A 22,238-nucleotide genomic window follows, 5' to 3' on the forward strand; every position below is an offset into this window, starting at 1 on the left:
CGAAATCATTGGGACCCCCAAAGGCTATTTACTCCATAGGTTTAAGTCCACCCCTCACAATTATCCATTTTCTTTCCCTTATAAGTATTTGACACTCTGCCTGAAAGACTATAAACCAGTATTTTTTTTTTTACTTTTTTCTTTGTTTTTTTTATATTATTATTTTCTTTACAGAAAGATCATTACCCTACGCTGCCAAATTTCTTCCAGTTAATGACAGTCATGGCATTTTACATATTCCTCAAAGAAAACGTTGATGTGGTTGTATTGGAAGTTGGCATTGGAGGTGAAAATGACTGTACAAATGTAATTCGAAACCCTGTTGCTTGTGGTGTCACTTATCTTGACATTGATCATATAGTCTATCTTGGAGACACCATAGAAAAAATTGCCTGGCACAAAGCAGGTATATTCAAGGTAAATTTGAAATCATCAAATCATTTATATATGTGTGTATCAAATCAAATCAAAAAATCAAAAAATCAAAAAATCAAAAAATCAAATCAGATGTCAGAAAGCAGAACCAAAATCGAAGTTGATCAACATCAATGGAAATTGCGGCTGTGATACCAGTGCCAGTGACAAGTAAGCGAACCATCCGATTGTGGCCGTTGCCAGCACCGCCCCGACTGGCCTCCGTGCCGGTGGCACGTAAAAGCACCATCCATTCGTGGCCGTTTGCCAGCACCGTCTGGCACCTGTGCGGGTGGCACGTAAAAAGCACCCACCACACTCGCGGAGTGGTTGGCGTTAGGAAGGGTATCCAGCCGTAGAAACATTGCCAGATCAGACTGGGCCTGATGCAGCCTTCTGGCTTCACAGACCCCAGTTGAACCGTCCAACCCATGCTAGCATGGAAAGCGGACACTAAATGATGATGATGATGATGATGATGATGTATGTATCTTCACACATATGCATTTGTGTGCTTTCATATATGTATACAGGCATGGTGGCTGTGTGGTAAGAGGGCTTCCTTCCCTACAACATAGTTCTGGGTTCAGTCCCACTGTGTGGCACCATGGACAGGTGTCTTCTACTATTTGCTCAGGCTGAATAAACCCTTGTGAGTAGATTTGGTAGACAAAAACTGAAGGAAGCCTGTGAGTGTGGGTGTGTGTGTGTATGTGTGTGTCTTTGTATCTATGCTTATACATATATATGTATAAATATATATATATATATATATATATATATATATATATATATATATATATATGTATGTATGCATGTATGTGTATATATTATGTGTGTGTGTGTGTGTGTGTGTTGTGTGTGTGTGTATATATATATATAAATAAGGCAAATAAGAAAATGGAGAGGATAAAAAATAGACAAACACCAGCCTGTAAACATCCATTGATATCTATTTATTAATATATATATATAAACACACCAACACCAGCTTCATAACTGGTGTTGGTGTGTTTACATCCTCCACAACTTAGTGGTTCAGCAAAATGACTACCAGATATAAAAAAAAAATTTGTAGTGGGGTTGATTCAATAAAAATAAAAATTCTTAAGTGCAGTGCTCCAGCATGGCTGCAGTCAAATGACTGAAACAAGCCAAAACAAATGTTACATCTGGTTCACGGGTGCTGTGGAAAATGATGAAACAAAAATTGCAGAGGGCAAATTAGCAAGGGATGCATTAAGAGTTATGTCCCTTGGCCCCATAGTACATTAGGATGACTGTAAAGTTGTAATAGTCTGGAGGATGAAAATATATGCAGGTTGGGAATGTATTGAAGGGGTTTGATGTGTGTAGGGTTGTGTGGAGTGGGGGAGGTGTTTGGCAAGCACCCAAACAATTAACCCTGTGCATGATGCATATGTGTATGCTTCCATTTGTGTATATTTTGGTTAAAGACTTTGCTGGTTTCTCAAGATGTAACAGTCAGTCAGTGATAGAGAGCCTAGTTCATATAATCATGGTGAGACTTATAATGATAATGATAATAATAATAATAATAATAATAATAATGATAATGATAATAATATATATATATATATATATACACACATATATACAGTTGCGGCCAAAATGTTCAGAACGGCATTGTTTTCACCAGAAAAGTAGGTATAAGTTTTTATCAAAGTTGTTTTATATTCTATAATTTTCACAGACAATAAATACAATATTATTTGTTATTGTCTGAGATATTGGTGTAATTTGAGAGGATAATACAAAAGTTATGAATGATTTAGTGATTTACTGCAAAACCCATGGCGGCCAAAATGATCAGAACAGTTGCTTTTACTCCGTGTTTTAGTATATTTAACTGGCGAACTCTAATGTTTTGAATTTGTTTACGTGATTGTTCGTTTACTAAACATTAGTAAGAATATCTGCAGTGTACTTTGTTAATATAATGCCACTTACTCCGTTACCAATTCGTCAGCGGATTATTAAGCTTCGAAAGAAGTATAATTTAAGTATTGGGTCTATTGCAAAGATTGTTAACAAGTCAAAAAGTGTTGTTAACGGTATTCTTAAGGTCTTCGATGATTGTGGTTCATGTGAAGCAAGAAAGTCTACAGGTAGGCCAAGAAAAACGACCAAGAGAAAAGATCGTGCTATGGTAAAGTTGGTTATAAAAGACAGATTTAAAACTGCTGCTGCTGTTTCTCGGGAAATGAGCATTGTACTGAAGAAAACTTTATTTCGAAAAACTGTGTCTCGTCGTTTAGTTGAACATAACCTACAAGCAAGAGCACCTGGAGTGAAGCCACTGATCAGCTCCAAGAATAAAAAGTGTCGTCTTACCTTTGCAGCCGAACATGTGTTGTGGTCTCAAGAAAAATGGCAAACGGTGCATTTCAGTGATGAATCTAAGTTTATGTTATTTGGTATGTTCGTCGAAAAGTAGGTGAAAAATTGTCGCCTAAATGCCTTAAGACTAGTGTTAAACTCGGTGGAGGAAGTGTCATGGTTTGGGGAATGATATCTGGAGATGGTGTGGGCCCTTTGGTGCGATTACATGGAAAGGTAAATGCAGGAGTTTATAAACAACTTGTAAAAGATCATGTCTTGCCTGTGCTGAGAAATTCAACTAAGTGATCACCCATATTCATGCAGGACAATGCCCCATGTCACAAGGCTAAGGTGGTCATGAACTTCCTCAAGGCTGAAAAGGTTATTATTATGGATTGGCCTGCTCAAAGCCCAGATCTCAATCCTATTGAAAATGTATGGAATATTCTAGGAGAACGTTCGAAAGCCAGAAATCCTAAAACAACCGAGCAATTATGGAATGCCCTTCAGGAAGAATGGAATAAGATCACCTAGCAAGAAATTGAAAATTTAATTTCCTCATGCAGTCGAAGATGTCAAAGTGTGATTGAAGCTAAAGGGCTTCACACTAAATATTAAATAATTCCAGTATTCTCTGTCATTTTTGATTATTTTGTTATTTTTTCAACCGTTCTGATGATTTTGGCCGCCATGGGTTTTGCAGTAGATCACTAAATCATCCATAACTTTTGTATTATCCTCTCAAATTACACCAAAATCTCAGACAATTACAATTAATATCGTATTTATTGTCTGTGAAAATTATAGAATATAAAACAACTTTGATAAAAACTTATACCTACTTTTCTGGTGAAAACAATGCCGTTCTGAACATTTTGGCCGCAACTGTATATATATATATACATATAAAAGTAGATAAATGGTACAACAAGGCACCAATATATACTGGAAAATATATATATATATATATAAAATAAATAAACGATAAATATATATATATGTATGTATGTATGTGTGTGTGTGTGTGTGTATGTGGAGGTGCAGGGCTTAGTGGTTAGGGTGTCAGCATCATGATCGTAAGATTGTGGTTTTGATTCCTGGACTGGGCAACGTGTTGTGTTCTTGAGAAAAACACTTCATTTCACATTGCTCCTGTCCACTCAGCTGGCAAAAATGAGTAACGCTGCAATGGACTGACGTCCCATCCAGCTGGGGAACACATACGCCATTGAAATTGAGAAACCGGCCGCATGAGCCTGGCTAGGCTTTAAAAGGGCACATTTATTTATTTTATATATATATATATATATATCATATACAATTTTAAGGATTCAAATGAATCAGGTACTTAAATGATAGGCACCAGGTTGGGTCAGACTAACTTGCAAAACAACACCATAAGTCGAATAAATAACAAGAGTACCAAAGTACATCCAGAGCAATATTCAGATTATGTTTACAGAGAGTTTAACCCTGATGAGTATTTTAATAGCCTCTGTGGTAATCCAAAATTGTATGTTGTATTGGTCATACAATATCTGGTATACTCCAGAATGTCCGATGGGTTGGGATTCCAGTGAGGTGTATTATGAACAAATAAATGACAAATGATGGATAAGTGACACTCATCCATTGTCTGTATATGTATGTGTATGTATGTATGTATGTATGTATGTATGTATGTATGTATGCATGTATGCCTGTATGCATGCATGTATGTATGTATGTATGCATGTATGCATGTATGTATGTATGTATGTATGTATGCATGTATGCATGTATGCATGTATGCCTGTATGTATGTATGTCTGTATGTATGTATGTATGCATGTATGTATGTATGTATGCCTGTATGCATGTATGTATATATGTATGTATGTATGTACGTATGTATGTATGTATGCATGTATGTATGTATGTATGTATGTATGCATGCATGCATGTATGTATGTATGTATGTATGTATGTATGTATGTATGTATGTATGCATGTATGTATGTATGTATGTATGCCTGTATGTATGTATGTATGTATATATGTATGTATGTACGTATGTATGTATGTATGTATGTATGTATGTATGTATGTATGTATGTATGTATGTGTATGTATGTATGTATGCATGTATGCCTGTATGCATGCATGTATGTATGTATGCATGTATGTATGCCTGTATGTATGTATGTATGTATGTATGTATGCATGTATGTATGTATGTATGCCTGTATGCATATATGTATATATGTATGTATGTATGTACGTATGTATGTATGTATGTATGCATGTATGTATGTATGTATGTATGTATGCATGCATGCATGCATGTATGTATGTATGTATGTATGTATGTATGTATGCCTGTATGCATGTATGTATGTATGTAGTATGTATGTACGTATGTATGTATGTATGTATGTATGCATGTATGTATGTATGTATGTATGTATGTGTGTATGTATTTTTGAGAAATCTTGAGTTGCACATGAGAAAGTAAGGAGAGATGTCAGGAAGGGCATCGCTGTTACTCTTCCAGAAGGGAAGAGTCTTCCTTTGATTCTGACATGCAGTGTCTGTGCAAGACCCTGCCTCAGTAAAGCTGGACTCAAGAGTCATCTTCGTAGTCATAAAGCGAGACAGATGACAACCTGGCCACTGGTGGTGGTGTTACACACCATACTAATCGTATCTGTCGGACATGTGGAAGAGAGTGTAATTCGGCGGGAGGACTTAAACAACATGCAAAGGTACATGAAGCCCAGTTACAACTACAGCTGGCTATTACCGGTAAAGGTTTTAGTTGCCAATTTTATACAAGACATTGTAGATCTTTAGCTGGGCTACAAAGTCACATTCGATCACAGCACCAGTAACAGTTAAGCTTCGTGCAATGGCCATACTCGATAACGAGGGGGCAGCCATAATAATGTATGTATGTATGTACCATTTATTTCTGGTCTGTGTTTGTCTAACATTTTGCCTTGTTTTTGCTAAACCAGCAAGGTGCAACTGCAATTACAGTCCTACAACAAGATGTTGCATTGAAAGTTTTTTGTGATAGAGCTACTCAGAAAATGGTGAGTGTTTTGTTTATCACTTCTCTTTAAAATTTTTCCAAACTGTTGTTGTTCTCATTGTTGTGCTGGCAGGAAGTGGTAGTGGTAGCAGCAGTTGTTCAACCCTAGGTCGGCTCTGACTGACCAGAACTATGATGAAAAGTGCTGGCTGTTATGATCTTTCCATCTTCCACTCAGACACTGTTTACTTAACTAATTTGCACTCCATCCATTACGATGACGACGAGGGTTCCAGTTGATCCTATCAACACAACAGCCTGCTCATGAAATTCATGTGCAGGCGGCTGAGTGCTCCACAGACACATGCACCCTTGATTCCAAATGACACAGAATGTGACAAGGCTGTCTGAAATATACAGGCACTACTCATTTTTGCCAGGCGCAGGAGTGGCTGTGTGGTAAGTAGCTTGCTTACCAACCACATGGTTCTGGGTTCATTCCCACTGTGTGGCACCTTGGGCAAGTGTCTTCTACTATAGCCTCGGGCCAACCAAGCCCTTGTGAGTGGATTTGGTAGACAGAAACTGAAAGAAGCCTGTCGTATATATGTATATGTGTGTGTGTGTGTGTGTGTGTGTGTGCGCGCGCACGTGCGTGCGTGTGTGTGTGTACGTGCGTGCGTGTGTGTGTGTGTGTGTCTGTGTTTGTTCCCCCAGCATCGCTTCACAACCGATGCTGGTGTGTTTAAGTCCCCGTAACTTAGCGGTTCGGCAAAAAGAGACCGATAGAATAAGTACTATCCTTACAAAGAATAAGTCCTGGGGGCGATTTGCTCGACTAAAGGCGGTGCTCCAGCATGGCCACAGTCAAATGACTGAAACAAGTAAAAGAGAGTAAAAGAGAGCTAATTGATCTAGAGCATTGTGGAATAAAATCCCCTGTTCAAGGACATAACTCACCACCAGGTATCAAACTCATGACCTTACGATTATGAGCCGTATACCCCTAACCACAAAGCTACATGCCTTCACCCCTATTTACCTAGGAATACAACTATATACTCCATCGTGATTCTTCTTTTTCTTTTCAAGGTAGATTATAATTTGAGTGAGATTTGGCTACTCTTTCTACCAGGTTAAATGACCATGAAAAGACACCCTAAAATATATTGTTGTTGTTGTTGTTGTTGTTAAGCAACAAGACGGGTAAGGATTATTAGGTGATGGTCTAGGGCTTAGGCGGCGGTGGTTTCGTGGTGGTTTCGTGGTGGTGGTGTGGTGGTGGTGTGGTGGTGCGGGTGGTGGTAGTGGTGGTGGTTTTGTGGTGGTGGTGGTGTTTGCTTATGCTTTTTTCTTATGCTTTTTTCTTATGCTGCTTTTATTTTATTTTATTTTTTTTTATTGCAGTGTTCCCTCTACTTGGCACCCCGACTACAAAACTACAGCACTTTAAAGAACTGCCAAATACTTCAAGAGAGAGAAGATTGTGAACTTGAAAATATGTCACTTGCTATTCAACTAGCGAGAGTGTGGATACAGAATCACAACAAAGGTATATCACACAACAACCCTTCCAATCATCAATCTGTTTGCTAGAAATAACAGCTAAATCCTCATTAAGCCAAAATCTACTCACTTAAAAAGAAAAAAAAATAAGGACATCATATGTAATTCAGTTACACTGTTGCTGAAATAAAAATTATGCAGACATGGATAGGTATAGGCGTGGCTGTGTGGTAAGAAATTTGCTTTTCAGCAATTAAGGCGGCGAGCTGGCAGAAACGTTAGCTTGCCAGGCGAAATGCCTTGTGGTATTTCATCCACCGAAGACAGTGAGCTGGCAGAAACGTTAGCACGCCAGGCGAAATGCGTAGCCTTATTTCGTCTGCCTTTACATTCTGAGTTCAAATTCCGCCGAGGTCGACTTTGCCTTTCATCCTTTCTGGGTCGATTAAATAAGTACCAGTTATGCACTGAGGTCAATATAATCGACTTAATCCGTTTGACTGTCCTTGTTTGTCCTCTGTGTTTAGCCCCTTGTAGGTAGGAAAGAAATAGGTATTTTGTCTGAGTTCAAATTCCGCCGAGGTAAGCTTTGCTTTTCATCCTTTCGGGGTCGATAAATTAAGTACCAGTTACGCACTGGGGCTGATATAATCGACTTAATCTGTATGTCTGTCCTTGTTTGTCCCCTCTGTGTTTAGCCCCTTGTGAGTAGTAAAGAAATAGGTATTTCATCTGCTGCTGTGTTCTGAGCTCAAATTCTGCCAAGGTCGACTTTGCCTTTCATCCTTTCAGTGTCGATAAATTATGTACCAGTTCCACACTGGAATCGATGTAATTGACTTAATCTGTTTGTCTATCCTTGTTTGTCCTCTCTGTGTTCAGCCCCTTGTGGGTAGTAAAGAAATAGGTATTTCATCTGCTGCTGTGTTCTGAGTTCAAATCCCGCTGAGGTTGACTTTGCCCGTCATCCTTTCGGGGTCAATAAATTAAGTACCAGTTACGCAGTGGGGTCGATGTAATTGACTTAATCTGTTTGTCCCCTCTATGTTTAGCCCCTTGTGGGCAATGAAAAAAATAAGAAATTTGCTTTCCAGCCACATGATTTCAGCTTCAGTCCCACGACAGGGTACTTTGGGCAAGTGTATTCTATAATAGCCCTATAGCTCTTGACTGACCAAAACCGTATGAGTGGATTTGGTAGATACAAACTGAAAGAAGTTCAGCAGGCTTATTAAAACATACTTATCAGTAACAGAAACAGTATTAGTACAAAAAAGCAATTTTCATATCCAACTTAACATGAATGTTTTGTTAGAACACTGAATACTGCCTTATATACCTTGAGAGGAAACCCCCCACGAAGACGATGACCACCACCACTACCACCACCTTATGGGTGCAAGGTGTATAAAAACACGCATATTTATGTCATTGGCAGATGAGAACCAGGCACCTATAGCAGATGTTTCTTCCCTGTCAATGATATAATATGTGTACTTTTCGGCACTATGCACTCCTTTGGAAGGTCCTCTCAAGGTAAATAATGTAGTATTCAGTGTTCTACCATACAACCAATGCTTACACCTGTGTGTGTGTGTGTGTGTGTGTGTGTGTGTGTGTGTATGTGTGTATGTGTGTGTGTGTCAGTGTAAGTGTGTGTGTATGTAAGTGAGTGTGTGTGTAAGTGAGTGTGTGTGTATGTTTGTCCACAACCATTACTTGACAAATTGTGTTGTGTAGGTTTCTATACATCCTTGTAACTTAGCAGTTTGGCAAAAGGGACTGATAGAATAAGTACTAGGCTTTGATAAAAACATATATACTGGGGCTGATTTGTTTAAGTACCAGACTTAAAATTAAGTACGGGACACATTTTGTTTGACTAAACCCTTCCAGCCAGCTCCAGCATGGCCACAGTCCTATAACTGAAACCAATAAATGATTAAAGATACAGATAATTTTTTTCTCCTAGATTTTCTGGATTACGTTTAATTATTTTATTTCATTGATTTAAACAATTTTGCAATGTGAGGTTTTTTTTACAATAACTAGATAACAAATATTTTTTTCTTTTTTTCTTAGCTGCATCAGAAAGGAAATGGGTGAATCCCTTTAAGGGAGAGGAAATTCCTGAGATAGACAAGGATGTGGTAGATATAAAGGATTATATAACAAGTAAGTCCCATGTAGGGATTTTGTTGGTTTAAAAATCTTTGTGCACAATTTTTCTTAAGGACCATTCCAACATACATACCTGCATACATACATTCATACATCATATTCGCATTTATACATACCTACATGCTTGTATACATTGATACATATTTGTATGTGTACAGGCATGCATACATACATGCATACAAGTATACATGTATTTACTCATCATGTTCATTCATTAGAATGCAGAGGACTAGTCATCCTTAAGGATGACTGATGACTTGATAGCGAGATTGTTTAAAGTGAAGATGACTTGTGCACCATCAACCTCACTCTCTCATCTGTAACAGTCTTCAATCCAGTGGCAAAACCAGGTCAAGACGACTGGGAATGGAGACGGATGCAGTGGATGGCCCTAGAACTTCTGTCAGTTTCTGTCTACCAAATCCACTTAGAAGGCTTTGATCAGATTGGGACTATAATAGAAAACACTAACCCAGGGTACCACACTATGGAAATGAACCTGAAACTATGTGCTTGGGAAGCAAACTTCTTAACCATACATCCACGTCTGTGCTGTGTCAAATATATCTATTCACGAGCAAGGTCGTTGCCAATGCCACTCGACTGGCTCCTGTGCAGGTGGCATGTAAAAAACACCATTTGAGCATGGCCATTTCCAGTACTACCTGACTAGCCCTCATAAACCAGGTAGTTCATGATGGAGTAATACCCAACAACTGGTGTAGCAGCACCATAGTCAACTGCTACAAGGGTAAAGGTGATGCTCTAGATAGAAATAACTTCAGGGGCATCAAACTGCTGGATCAGGTGATGAAGGTTACAAAGAGGGTCATATCCCATCTCATTAGGCAGAGAGTCTGCTTAGATGAGATGCAGTTCAGTTTTGTGCTGGGTAGAAGCACCATGTCTGTGCTGTATCAGATATATCAATTCATGAGCAAGGTCGTTGCCAGTGCCACTCGACTGGCTCCTGTGCAGGTGGCACATAAAAAGCACCATTTGAGCATGACCATTGCCAGTACCGCTAGACTGGCCCTTGTGCTGGTGGCATGTAAAAGCACCCACTACACTCTTGGAGTGGTTGGCATTAGGAAGGGCATCCAGCTGTAGAAACTCTGCCAGATCAGATTGGAGTCTGGTGCAGCCATCTGGTTCGCCAGTCCTCAGTTAAATCGTCCTACCCATGCTAGCATGGAAAGCAGACATTAAACGATGATGATAATGATGACGATTGTTATATACAGTTTACTCTTTGCAATTAACTATAAAACTTAACCATTTATTGCACATGGACTTTCAAAGGCTAATTGCTAGTTAAGAAATAAAGTAAATTCTAGAGCCAAAGTATAAAGGACCATGAAAGAAAAGACCCTAAAAATAGTTGGGGGCGAAAAACCAAGAGAACAAGAAAGTGTAAAGGGCTATAAAAATGAAGTAAAATGTAATAAACAGAACTTATTTTAACTAGACCTCTCTAATAGTATATATTATTTGTCATCCATTAACAGTACTGGAGTCTGTAAAATTACCTGGAAGACTACAAATTTTCACAAAAGGAAATATTACTTATTATATGGATGGTGCACACACAAATGGAAGTATGGAAGTATGTATCTCTAGTCAATCATTATTAAATTTTTTGTGTTTAATTCTGTAATTTAAGCTTATCTTTACATAATTTGAGTCTATCAGGATTTTCATATAATCTGCATCTAGTATGTAACATAACTTTTTCATAAAGTTACATGTCTAGAGTTTGTCAAAATGTCTTTATCATGTCATATGGAAATTTATTTTTATATCTCATGTATGTTTCCTACATGTACCTTCATACTGTAAATGAGCTTTGCATCATGTGACTGGGTAGTCATCTAGATCCTCTACAGCAAGAAACCTATTCTGCTCTGGCCCTTTTTTCTCATTCTTTACCCTTCTCTACTCCCCATCTCCTAGCATAAAGTTATCACCTTGAGGTTTATAATCTTGCAAGTTGCCTGACAACCTGGTAGTGCTGGGAGAATGAAAAAAGTACCCTGTACATTTTGTAAAGTGGTTGGCATTAGGAAGGGCAGTATTTTACAATAAAGCAGAATCAGAAAACAAGATGTATTATCATTCAGCTAACATAGTGCATGGGTCCTCTTAGAATTGTTCCAACTGAAATTAATAGGTATGGTATTTTGTCATGACACTTTGGTTACAGAGATTTGCAGTTGGTTTATGTTCCACACGCACACAATATCTATACTTGGTGAAATGAGAAATGTTTCATTGCTTGTGTAAAATAGAATTGTCAACGAAATGGGAACCTAAGGATGCTGCTTTATTAGTCTGGATAAAACTTTCCGTGCCGGTGGCACGTAAAAAGCACCATCCGATAGTGGCCATTTGCCAGCCTCGTCTGGCACGTAAAAAGCACCCACTACATTCATGGAGTGGTTGGCGTTAGGAAGGGCATCCAGCCGTAGAAACATTGCCAGATCAGACTGGGCCTGATGCAGCCTTCTGGCTTCCCAGACCCCAGTTGAACCGTCCAACCCATGCCAGCATGGAAAGCGGACACTAAATGATGATGATGATGATAAGAATAGAAATGGAGCAACGCTTAACAATTACCCAGCCAGTCTAATCAAAAATGGAAAAGAATGTGCAAAAATGATAGACATCCAAGAGTTACGGAAAACAAGAAAACACCATGACACACTTAAAACTCTATCTTACGTATCAACACACAATCCAAGAAACCAGGAAGCATACAACATCATCCACCAAAACATACCCCTCCTTATGAAGGACCCACGAATGAAAAAGGCACTAGAAACACATAGGATTATTAAAAGCAAGAGACAACCACAATCCCTAAAAAAATTACTCACCAGTGCCAAATTACCCACCAAAAATACAACCCCACAAGTCAAAAAATGTAACCGCCCTAACTGCGGAACTTGCATCTTCCTCTTAGAGGACTCAACATACAAATTTAAGTCAGGCCAAACTTTTACCATAGAATATGGCTTCACCTGTGCTTCAAAAAACTTAATCTATGTTCTCAAATGTGGAGGATGTGGTGGGGACTACATAGGAATGTGTGGGAGTTAATTCTGGGGAGATGCAAGATGTATTTTGGTGAGCATAGGAAAAATTGAAAATGGAGACAAACGCTCAAGATGTTATTAAATCATTTATATCTTCATATCTTCGACATATGTTTCGATGGATACATTCAAAATAAGTCCAACAGGATGAATAATGTGGAGCAATGCATCAATCTTATCAGGGAGGATATAAACTACAGTGTGCATCAATTAGACATTTTAACAGATGTCTGTAAAAAGATAAGTACTGGGGATCAATGATTGTTCAACTAAAACCCTTTAAGGCAGGGGTCCCTTTTTTGCATGGGTCTAGTGAGTGAAACAAGTAAAAGATAAAAACAGGCAATTATTTTTGAAATATAAACATGTATGCATGTACACACATACATATGTGTGGTGTGTGTGTGTGTGTGTATGTGTGTATCAGTTGGTCTCACCAGTTGGTTTGAAGTCTAGATTCACCTTCCACACTTCATTATCATCATGATTTAACGTTTGTCTTCTATTTTGGCATAAGTTGGATGATTCAACAAGGATAAATTGAAGGATCCCTTTCTAATGCCAACGATCTACAGACAGTACTTGGTGCTTTTCTTCATGACATTTTCTGTTTTACAAAAATTTTTAATTATTGATTTCATTAGGATTGTTGTCATAACATGCCGGCGGAAAACAACATCACTAGGTGAGACAAGCTGAAACTGAATTAGCTTCGATGATTGACAGATGACGGTATCATTTAGAGAATGCGTGGGCTGAGACTACGCACCTTCATTGGTCGGTTAAAGTTGAGACAGTGTCACGTGACAACTTGCTGGGGCTGCCTGCTGGAGCCTAGCAGCAGGTATTTAAAGGGAAATATTTGACAAGACAGTCAGTCGCCCGTTGACACTCATTGACACTACATCGAAGAGGCCAGGGAACAGAAGAAAGAAGAAGAAAGAAGACATGCACCCAACACCAGAGCTGAAGACACCTCCGAAAGGTGGGGGGACGCCACGTCAAAACAGTAGAGGTGTAGGGGCCGAAACTGGACGTGGTTCCTCCTGATGATGTCTTGAACTAACTGGACCCTATAATCATCATCATTGTTCGACCGTGGTCGAGACAATGGAATTTACCATGCTACACCAGACTTCACGGTCCATCATAGCATTACGGAGGTCCTGTTGCTGGATGCCTGTATCCCTGGAGATTACATCAAAGGAGCTGTTGTGGTAGCAGACCACGAAACACGGTTGAAATTCCTAGATTTTAAACATTCCGTCGGGGACGTTTTTGTCTCCTATTTGCCCGGATAATAATTTCAATTGATCTGAGTTTTTTTTTTCTTTTTCAACTCTATATTTTATATATGAGCTCCCAATACCTGAATATGCTCTTAGCAAGTCATACCCTCATTCATTCATACATACTTACTAACTAACAATACTATCTTTTATCAGTGTTGCTGTTCCTGGTTTAAGAAGAAATCTGAACAATGGCCAAGAGATCAGTAAGTACATTTTACAGCATGCTATTCTTTTCATCATCATCATCATCATCATCATCGTTTAACGTCCGCTTTCCATGCTAGCATGGGTTGGACGATTTGACTGAGGTTTGGTGAACCAGATGGCTGCACCAGACTCCAATCTGATCTGGCAGAGTTTCTACAGCTGGATGCCCTTCCTAATACCAACCACCCCGAGAGTGCAGTGGGCGCTTTTACGTACCACCAGCATGAGGGTCAGTCACTCAAATGGTACTTTTTATGTGCCTCCTGCACAGGAGGCAGTCCAGCAGCACTGGCAATGACCTCGCTCAAATGTTTTTTCATGTGCCACCAGCACTAGTACCAGTAAGGCGACGCAGGTAACGATCACGCTCGAATGGTGCTCTTTACATGTCATTGGCACGGAGGCCAGCTTGTTGCTCTGGCAATGATCTTGCTCATATGGTACTCTTAGCACTCCACTAGCACGGATGCCAGTCATCGAATTTGATTTCGATTTCACTTGCCTCAACAGGTCTTTGCAAGCAGAGTTTAGTGTCCAATGAAGGAAAGGTATGCATAAGTGGGCTGGTTACACCCCTGGCATAGGCCACAAGGTTATGGTCTTACTTGCGCTTGCCAAGTCTTCTGAAGCACAGCATATTTCCAAAGGTCCTGGTCACTAGTCATTGCCTTGGTGAGGCCCAATGTTCGAAGGTCATGCTTCACCACCTCATCCCAGGTCTTCCTGGGTCTACCTCTTTCACAAGTTCACTCAACTGCTAGGCTGTGGCACTTTTTCACACAGCTATCCACATCCATTCTTGCCACATGACCATACCAGCGCAGTTGTCTCTCTTGCACACCACATCTTTTCTTTTTAATTATTATATGTTGGTTCCCCCTACCAAAAAACACAGCAGAACCCTTTAATATCCATATTTCTCTTTGAAACACACTATCTTTGTTTCACTTAATTTCGAAAATAATGAAGATTCACCTGTGCTGGTGCCACCTCACCTGTGCTAGTCCCACATATAAAGCACTGTTCGCTCTGTTAGGTGGTTGGTGTAAGGAATAGCATCAAGGCATAAAAACCCTGCCAAAACAGACATTGGAGCCTGGTGCAGTCTTCTGCCTAACCAGCTGCATGGAAAGCGGATGTTAAAGGATGATGATGATAACAATGGACTTTGTCATTATGAAGCTGTTGTTTGGAATAAATTTTAACGAGAAAATTTGATTGAAGGTTTTTAGGTCACTTTAAAACAGTAAGTTTGTACCATAGAACTAAGGACAATCTCGGGCAGATTAGTATAAAAACATTCTAATCTCCAGAAGTGTTTACAATGATTGGTGCTTATCTCTTCTTTTATCACTTATGTGGTTAAAATCTAAATCTCTTCTAGATATAATAACATATGTCACAAGTTGTATTTTCACAAGATCTGATATCTAAATATGTAGGCAAATGTCCTCTACTATAGCCTTGGGTCAACCAAAGCCTTGTGAGTAGATTTAGTAGACGGAAACTGAAAGAAGCCTGTCATATACATACATACATATATGGAGGCACATGGCTTAGTGGTTAGGGTGTTGAACTCATGATCGTTAGGTTGTGGTTTCGATTCCTGGACCGGGTGACGCATTGTGTTCTTGAGCAAAACACTTCATTTCACGTTGCTCCAGTTCACTCAGCTGGCAAAAATGAGTAATCCTGGGAGGGACTGGCGTCCTGTCCAGGTGGGGATGGCTCAAGGAACATTTATATATATATGTAATTTTTTTCTTCAGAATGAGATAAAAAACCAAGGCTGTGAAGAATCTAGAACATTTATAAATAGGTCTTTTATACACGAATATCACAACCATCACATAATTAGATGGTTGTGATATTCGAGTATAAAAGACCTTCTGTTTATAAATGTTCTAAATTCTTCACAGCTTTGGGTTTTTTTATCTCATTCTGAAAAAATTTTTTGGTATATATACACATGGTGATATATGACCTACGTTGAACTCCTTATTTGCGTAATCACCAAACCTGGAGTTTAACCACGGTCTATCCATAGCACTTACTCAGCATTACCTGACACCTTTGGGTCTTATTGACACCATTACCTCTCATAACCTCTCTCTCTCTCTCTCAACTGATGCTGGTGTGTTTATGTCCCCATAACTTAGTGTTTTGGCAAAAGTGACCAATAGAATAAGTACTAGGCTTACAAAGAATAAGTCCTGGGGTTGATTTGCTCGACTAAAGGCGGTGCTCCAGCATGACCACAGTCAAATGACTGAAACAAGTAAAAGAGTATTTCTCCCTGATTGGACATGTTTTCATGGAAGATTGGAAAAGAATGACACCTCTTGTATAATGGTGAAGCTCACTTACAACAAACAATCAAAAAATACATGCATACAAGTAAGAAAATGTGATGACAAAGGAATAAACAGTTATTATCTTATAAACTTTATTAATTTACATCTGCTTCTACAATAAGATGCAGTGGGCTCATAGTTGAGTGCCTGAATAACACCCTCACCACCAAAGAAAAGAAAAGCACACTCAATGGAAGGAAAGACCAGTAGCACTGGCAGAGAGATCCTTCAAATGCAGTCACTGTATGTGTGACTACCTCTCCTGTGATCTGCTTAATTGCGAAATGATTAGTGGTATTTCGTCTGTCTTATGTTCTGAGTTCAAATTCCACCAAGGTCAACTTTGCCTTTCATTTTTTTTGGGGTCAACAAATTAAGTACCAGTTGCATACTGGGGTCAATCTAATTGACTGGCCCCCTCTCCAAAAATTTCAAGCCTTGTGCTTAGAGTAGAAAAGAAAAGAATAAACTAGACCCTCGTCTTTCCTGTTTACATAAAGCTACCTGCTCCCTTAAATATTTTAAGAACATTAAATAACCTCTATAATAGGGCCTATCCTAGGACCAATCAAATTTAGTCCCTCTTATGGTGATCCAAAAGTAGATTGAACTGCTTAATTGTCTGAGTCCTTCTATTCTTGTTCTACTTTTCCATTATTTCCTAACCACTCTTACTATCTAACCCTATTAACATTACTTGTATAGTATGCAATATTGAAGGAACAAATCATTCCATTTTTGGCATATTCTTTAGTTTCTAATATTACGTTTCATCTAATGATTATGGTTTTTTGCAATGAAGTAATGTTCCCATTCTTGTATTTAAAAAAATGCATAAGAAACAGTCTGGTAATAACATAACAATATGCTCAGAGTGAATTTGAAGTCGAATCATATGAACTGATAGTGCTATTCCTTATCCACCTTTCCTGATGGTTACAAGTTCAAATGTAATATTGCTCACTGTATTTTGTGTTAAATGTCTGTGGACAGATATATATATATATATATATATATATATATAGATATATATACGGGTGTGTGTGATTGTGTATAGAAGAATATATTAATAAAAGGAATTCCAACCTTGTCTGATTTTTACGTTTTATTTACAATCTTATAATGGTATAATATAATATAATATAATATAATATAATAAAATAAAATAAAATAATAGAATGTTAAATGTTCATTCTGATTGAACTAGTACTTTCATGCATTAAATTCTGCAATCTTCAGGTTCATGTAGTAGTGGTGACAGTCATGCTTCACAATTTTTGACTGTAGCGAGATGATTAAATCTGTGCCTTAAATACAGCTGTGTAGGCTCCAGATTGCTAGGTTTTGCAAACTGTATTCTGACCAATCAGTGTATAGTATCACTCAATTACTTAAGCTGATTGGTTGGTTGAGCTGATTGGTTTAGGCGTCACGCTTTGTTGAACATGTCAAGAGTCCTGTATCTTAATCCTGGCCAAGGCAGCAATTGTTGGGCTACTTTTAGAAATGTTTTAAATAGCCTTTGTCAGAGATTTTTATATTTTTATATTTCAATTGTCATCATCATCATTGTCAGCACCTTAATTATTGTTGCTAGTGGTGGCAATAGAACTTTTAACCCTAAATAAGATAATTTTCCTGCTATCTAAGTATTATTATTATTGCTTATTTAGCTTGGGTTCGAATTTATCAATAAAATTATTTTCTCTGATTTTCCTTTCGATTTCACTTGGGCTGTGTAATTTGTAGAATGGAAATATTATATATATTTTCCGACCGCATGTTGCTAGGTGGTTACTCAAAGGTATCTCACAGACCTCTGGGTCTCTACTCTGTTGTTGGTGTACACGTGAGCGTTCTGATAGTGCATTTCCCGTCTGACCTACATATATTTCTCCACAATTGGGCATTTGATGCAGTAAATTAAATTTCTGCTTTTGCAGTTCATATTCGAGTTTGTGAATATTTTCCCGGTTTTTGTGTTTATATATTGGCTGGTATGTATGAATTGGCATGTGCCACATCGGCTATCATTGCATTTAGATACAGTGAATGTTTGGTCTTTGTTGCTAAGGTCAAATTTTGCCTTTGTTAGTAATTTTTTCAAGTTTTTAGGCTGTCTTTTACTAAGACAGATTAGAGACCCAGAGGTCCATGGGATACCTTTGAGTAACCACCTAGCAACATGCAGTCGGAAAATATATATAATATTTCCATTCTACAAATTACACAGCCCAAGTGAAATCGAGAGGAAAATCAGAGAAAATAATTTTATTGATAAATTCGAACCCAAGCTAAATAAGCAATAATAATAATACTTAGATAGCAGGAAAATTATGTTATTACCAGACTGTTTCTTATGCATTTTTTTAAATAGAAGAATGGGAACATTACTTCATTGCAAAAAACCATAATCATTAGATGAAACGTAATATTAGAAACTAAAGAATATGCCAAAAATGGAATGATTTGTTCCTTCAATATTGCATACTATACAAGTAATGTTAATAGGGTTAGATAGTAAGAGTGGTTAGGAAATAATGGAAAAGTAGAACAAGAATAGAAGGACTCAGACAATTAAGCAGTTCAATCTACTTTTGGATCACCATAAGAGGGACTAAATTTGATTGGTCCTAGGATAGGCCCTATTATAGAGGTTATTTAATGTTCTTAAAATATTTAAGGGAGCAGGTAGCTTTATGTAAACAGGAAAGACGAGGGTCTAGTTTATTCTTTTCTTTTCTACTCTAAGCACAAGGCTTGAAATTTTTGGAGAGGGGGCCAGTCAATTAGATTGACCCCAGTATGCAACTGGGGCCAGTCAATTTGTTGACCCCAAAAAAAATGAAAGGCAAAGTTGACCTTGGTGGAATTTGAACTCAGAACATAAGACAGACGATATGCTCAGAGTGAATTTGAAGTCGAATCATATGAACTGATAGTGCTATTCCTTATCCACCTTTCCTGATGGTTACAAGTTCAAATGTAATATTGCTCACTGTATTTTGTGTTAAATGTCTGTGGACAGATATATATATATATATATATATATATTATATATATATATATATATATATAGATATATATACGGGTGTGTGTGATTGTGTATAGAAGAATATATTAATAAAAGGAATTCCAACCTTGTCTGATTTTTACGTTTTATTTACATCTTATAATGGTATAATATAATATATATAATATAATATAATATAATATAATAAAATAAAATAAAATAATAGAATGTTAAATGTTCATTCTGATTGAACTAGTACTTTCATGCATTAAATTCTGCAATCTTCAGGTTCATGTAGTAGTGGTGACAGTCATGCTTCACAATTTTGACTGTAGCGAGATGATTAAATCTGTGCCTTAAATACAGCTGTGTAGGCTCCAGATTGCTAGGTTTTGCAAACTGTATTCTGACCAATCAGTGTATAGTATCACTCAATTACTTAAGCTGATTGGTTGGTTGAGCTGATTGGTTTAGGCGTCACGCTTTGTTGAACATGTCAAGAGTCCTGTATCTTAATCCTGGCCAAGGCAGCAATTGTTGGGCTACTTTTAGAAATGTTTTAAATAGCCTTTGTCAGAGATTTTTATATTTTTATATTTCAATTGTCATCATCATCATTGTCAGCACCTTAATTATTGTTGCTAGTGGTGGCAATAGAACTTTTAACCCTAAATAAGATAATTTTCCTGCTATCTAAGTATTATTATTATTGCTTATTTAGCTTGGGTTCGAATTTATCAATAAAATTATTTTCTCTGATTTTCCTCTCGATTTCACTTGGGCTGTGTAATTTGTAGAATGGAAATATTATATATATTTTCCGACCGCATGTTGCTAGGTGGTTACTCAAAGGTATCTCACAGACCTCTGGGTCTCTACTCTGTTGTTGGTGTACACGTGAGCGTTCTGATAGTGCATTTCCCGTCTGACCTACATATATTTCTCCACAATTTGGGCATTTGATGCAGTAAATTAAATTTCTGCTTTTGCAGTTCATATTCGCGTTTGTGAATATTTTCCCGGTTTTTGTGTTTATATATTGGCTGGTATGTATGAATTGGCATGTGCCACATCGGCTATCATTGCATTTAGATACAGTGAATGTTTGGTCTTTGTTGCTAAGGTCAAATTTTGCCTTTGTTAGTAATTTTTTCAAGTTTTTAGGCTGTCTTTTACTAAGACAGATTAGAGACCCAGAGGTCCATGGGATACCTTTGAGTAACCACCTAGCAACATGCAGTCGGAAAATATATATAATATTTCCATTCTACAAATTACACAGCCCAAGTGAAATCGAGAGGAAAATCAGAGAAAATAATTTTATTGATAAATTCGAACCCAAGCTAAATAAGCAATAATAATAATACTTAGATAGCAGGAAAATTATCTTATTTAGGGTTAAAAGTTCTATTGCCACCACTAGCAACAATAATTAAGGTGCTGACAATGATGATGATGACAATTGAAATATAAAAATCTCTGACAAAGGCTATTTAAAACATTTCTAAAAGTAGCCCAACAATTGCTGCCTCAGCCAGGGTTAAGATACAGGACTCTTGACATGTTCAACAAAGCGTGACGCCTAAACCAATCAGCTCAACCAACCAATCAGCTTAAGTAATTGAGTGATACTATACACTGATTGGTCAGAATACAGTTTGCAAAACCTAGCAATCTGGAGCCTACACAGCTGTATTTAAGGCACAGATTTAATCATCTCGCTACAGTCAAAAATTGTGAAGCATGACTGTCACCACTACTACATGAACCTGAAGATTGCAGAATTTAATGCATGAAAGTACTAGTTCAATCAGATTGAACATTTAACATTCTATTATTTTATTTTATTTTATTATATTATATTATATTATATTATATTATACCATTATAAGATTGTAAATACAACATGAAAATCAGACAAGGTTGGAATTCCTTTTATTAATATATATATATATATATATATTAATATTTTATAAGCTTAAAGCTTATAGTGTTCACTGCTCAATAACTAAAGAAAATAGTCTAATAACCATTGCAGTGAAAGCATATATATATATATATATATCATCATCATCATCATCGTTTAACATCCGTTTTCCACACTAGCATGGGTTGGACAGTTCAACTGGGGTCTGGGAAACCAGGAGGCTGCACCAGGCTCCAGTCTGATCTGGCAGTGTTCCTACAGCTGGATGCCCTTCCTAACGCCAACTACTCCGTGAGTGTAGTATATATATATATATAAATTTATATATGAGGATAATATCGATATTTAAGTGTCGAAATTATCAAGTGGCCAGCATGAAAGAAATACCTTACAAAGGTAAGAAAATTTTTAACAATTAAAAATGAGGGTGTCTAAAAGACACCAACATGCCGAAATAGCAGTCGAAACTCTGACTATAAAACCACGTTATATGTTCATATCGCACCATATACATAAATTTCAAATGATGAATATGAGTGCTCAACACCACATTGGTGGATATAATTTCTTTATTTGTGAAATAAGGCTACCATTGGTTTCATGTTAAGAAAAGTAGGAAAATATCCTTGTGTCTTAATTTATCTTGATGTATTCTTTCCTTGGTGAAATTGGTATATTTCTCAGTCATATCATTATTTCTTGTTTTTCCATGGTTTGATTTGATTCTCTGTCCATGTTTTGTGATTAACCAGTGTTTGTTGACGTTGGAAGCTTTGATATATATATATATATATATATATATATATATATATATATATATATATATATATATATATATATAATGTAAATGATATATAAATATATGCATATATACATACATATATGTACATACC

At 37.4% G+C, this 22,238-nt stretch overlaps 1 protein-coding gene across 1 annotated transcript in view; it reads left to right on the top strand.

Moving 5' to 3' along the window:
• Window positions 1-22,238, top strand: part of LOC115230873 (folylpolyglutamate synthase, mitochondrial-like) — a 60,390-nt gene that overhangs the window by 31,004 nt on the left and 7,148 nt on the right. Inside the window, exons 5-10 of the mRNA XM_029801013.2 lie at window positions 175-417; window positions 5,754-5,831; window positions 7,178-7,322; window positions 9,359-9,451; window positions 10,966-11,063; window positions 13,998-14,047. Of these exons, the coding sequence (XP_029656873.1) occupies window positions 175-417; window positions 5,754-5,831; window positions 7,178-7,322; window positions 9,359-9,451; window positions 10,966-11,063; window positions 13,998-14,047 (707 nt within the window). The remainder of the gene's footprint in view (window positions 1-174; window positions 418-5,753; window positions 5,832-7,177; window positions 7,323-9,358; window positions 9,452-10,965; window positions 11,064-13,997; window positions 14,048-22,238) is intronic.

This window comes from Octopus sinensis, linkage group LG1 (assembly GCF_006345805.1).
Source record: "Octopus sinensis linkage group LG1, ASM634580v1, whole genome shotgun sequence".
NCBI classification, from domain to species: domain Eukaryota; kingdom Metazoa; phylum Mollusca; class Cephalopoda; order Octopoda; family Octopodidae; genus Octopus; species Octopus sinensis.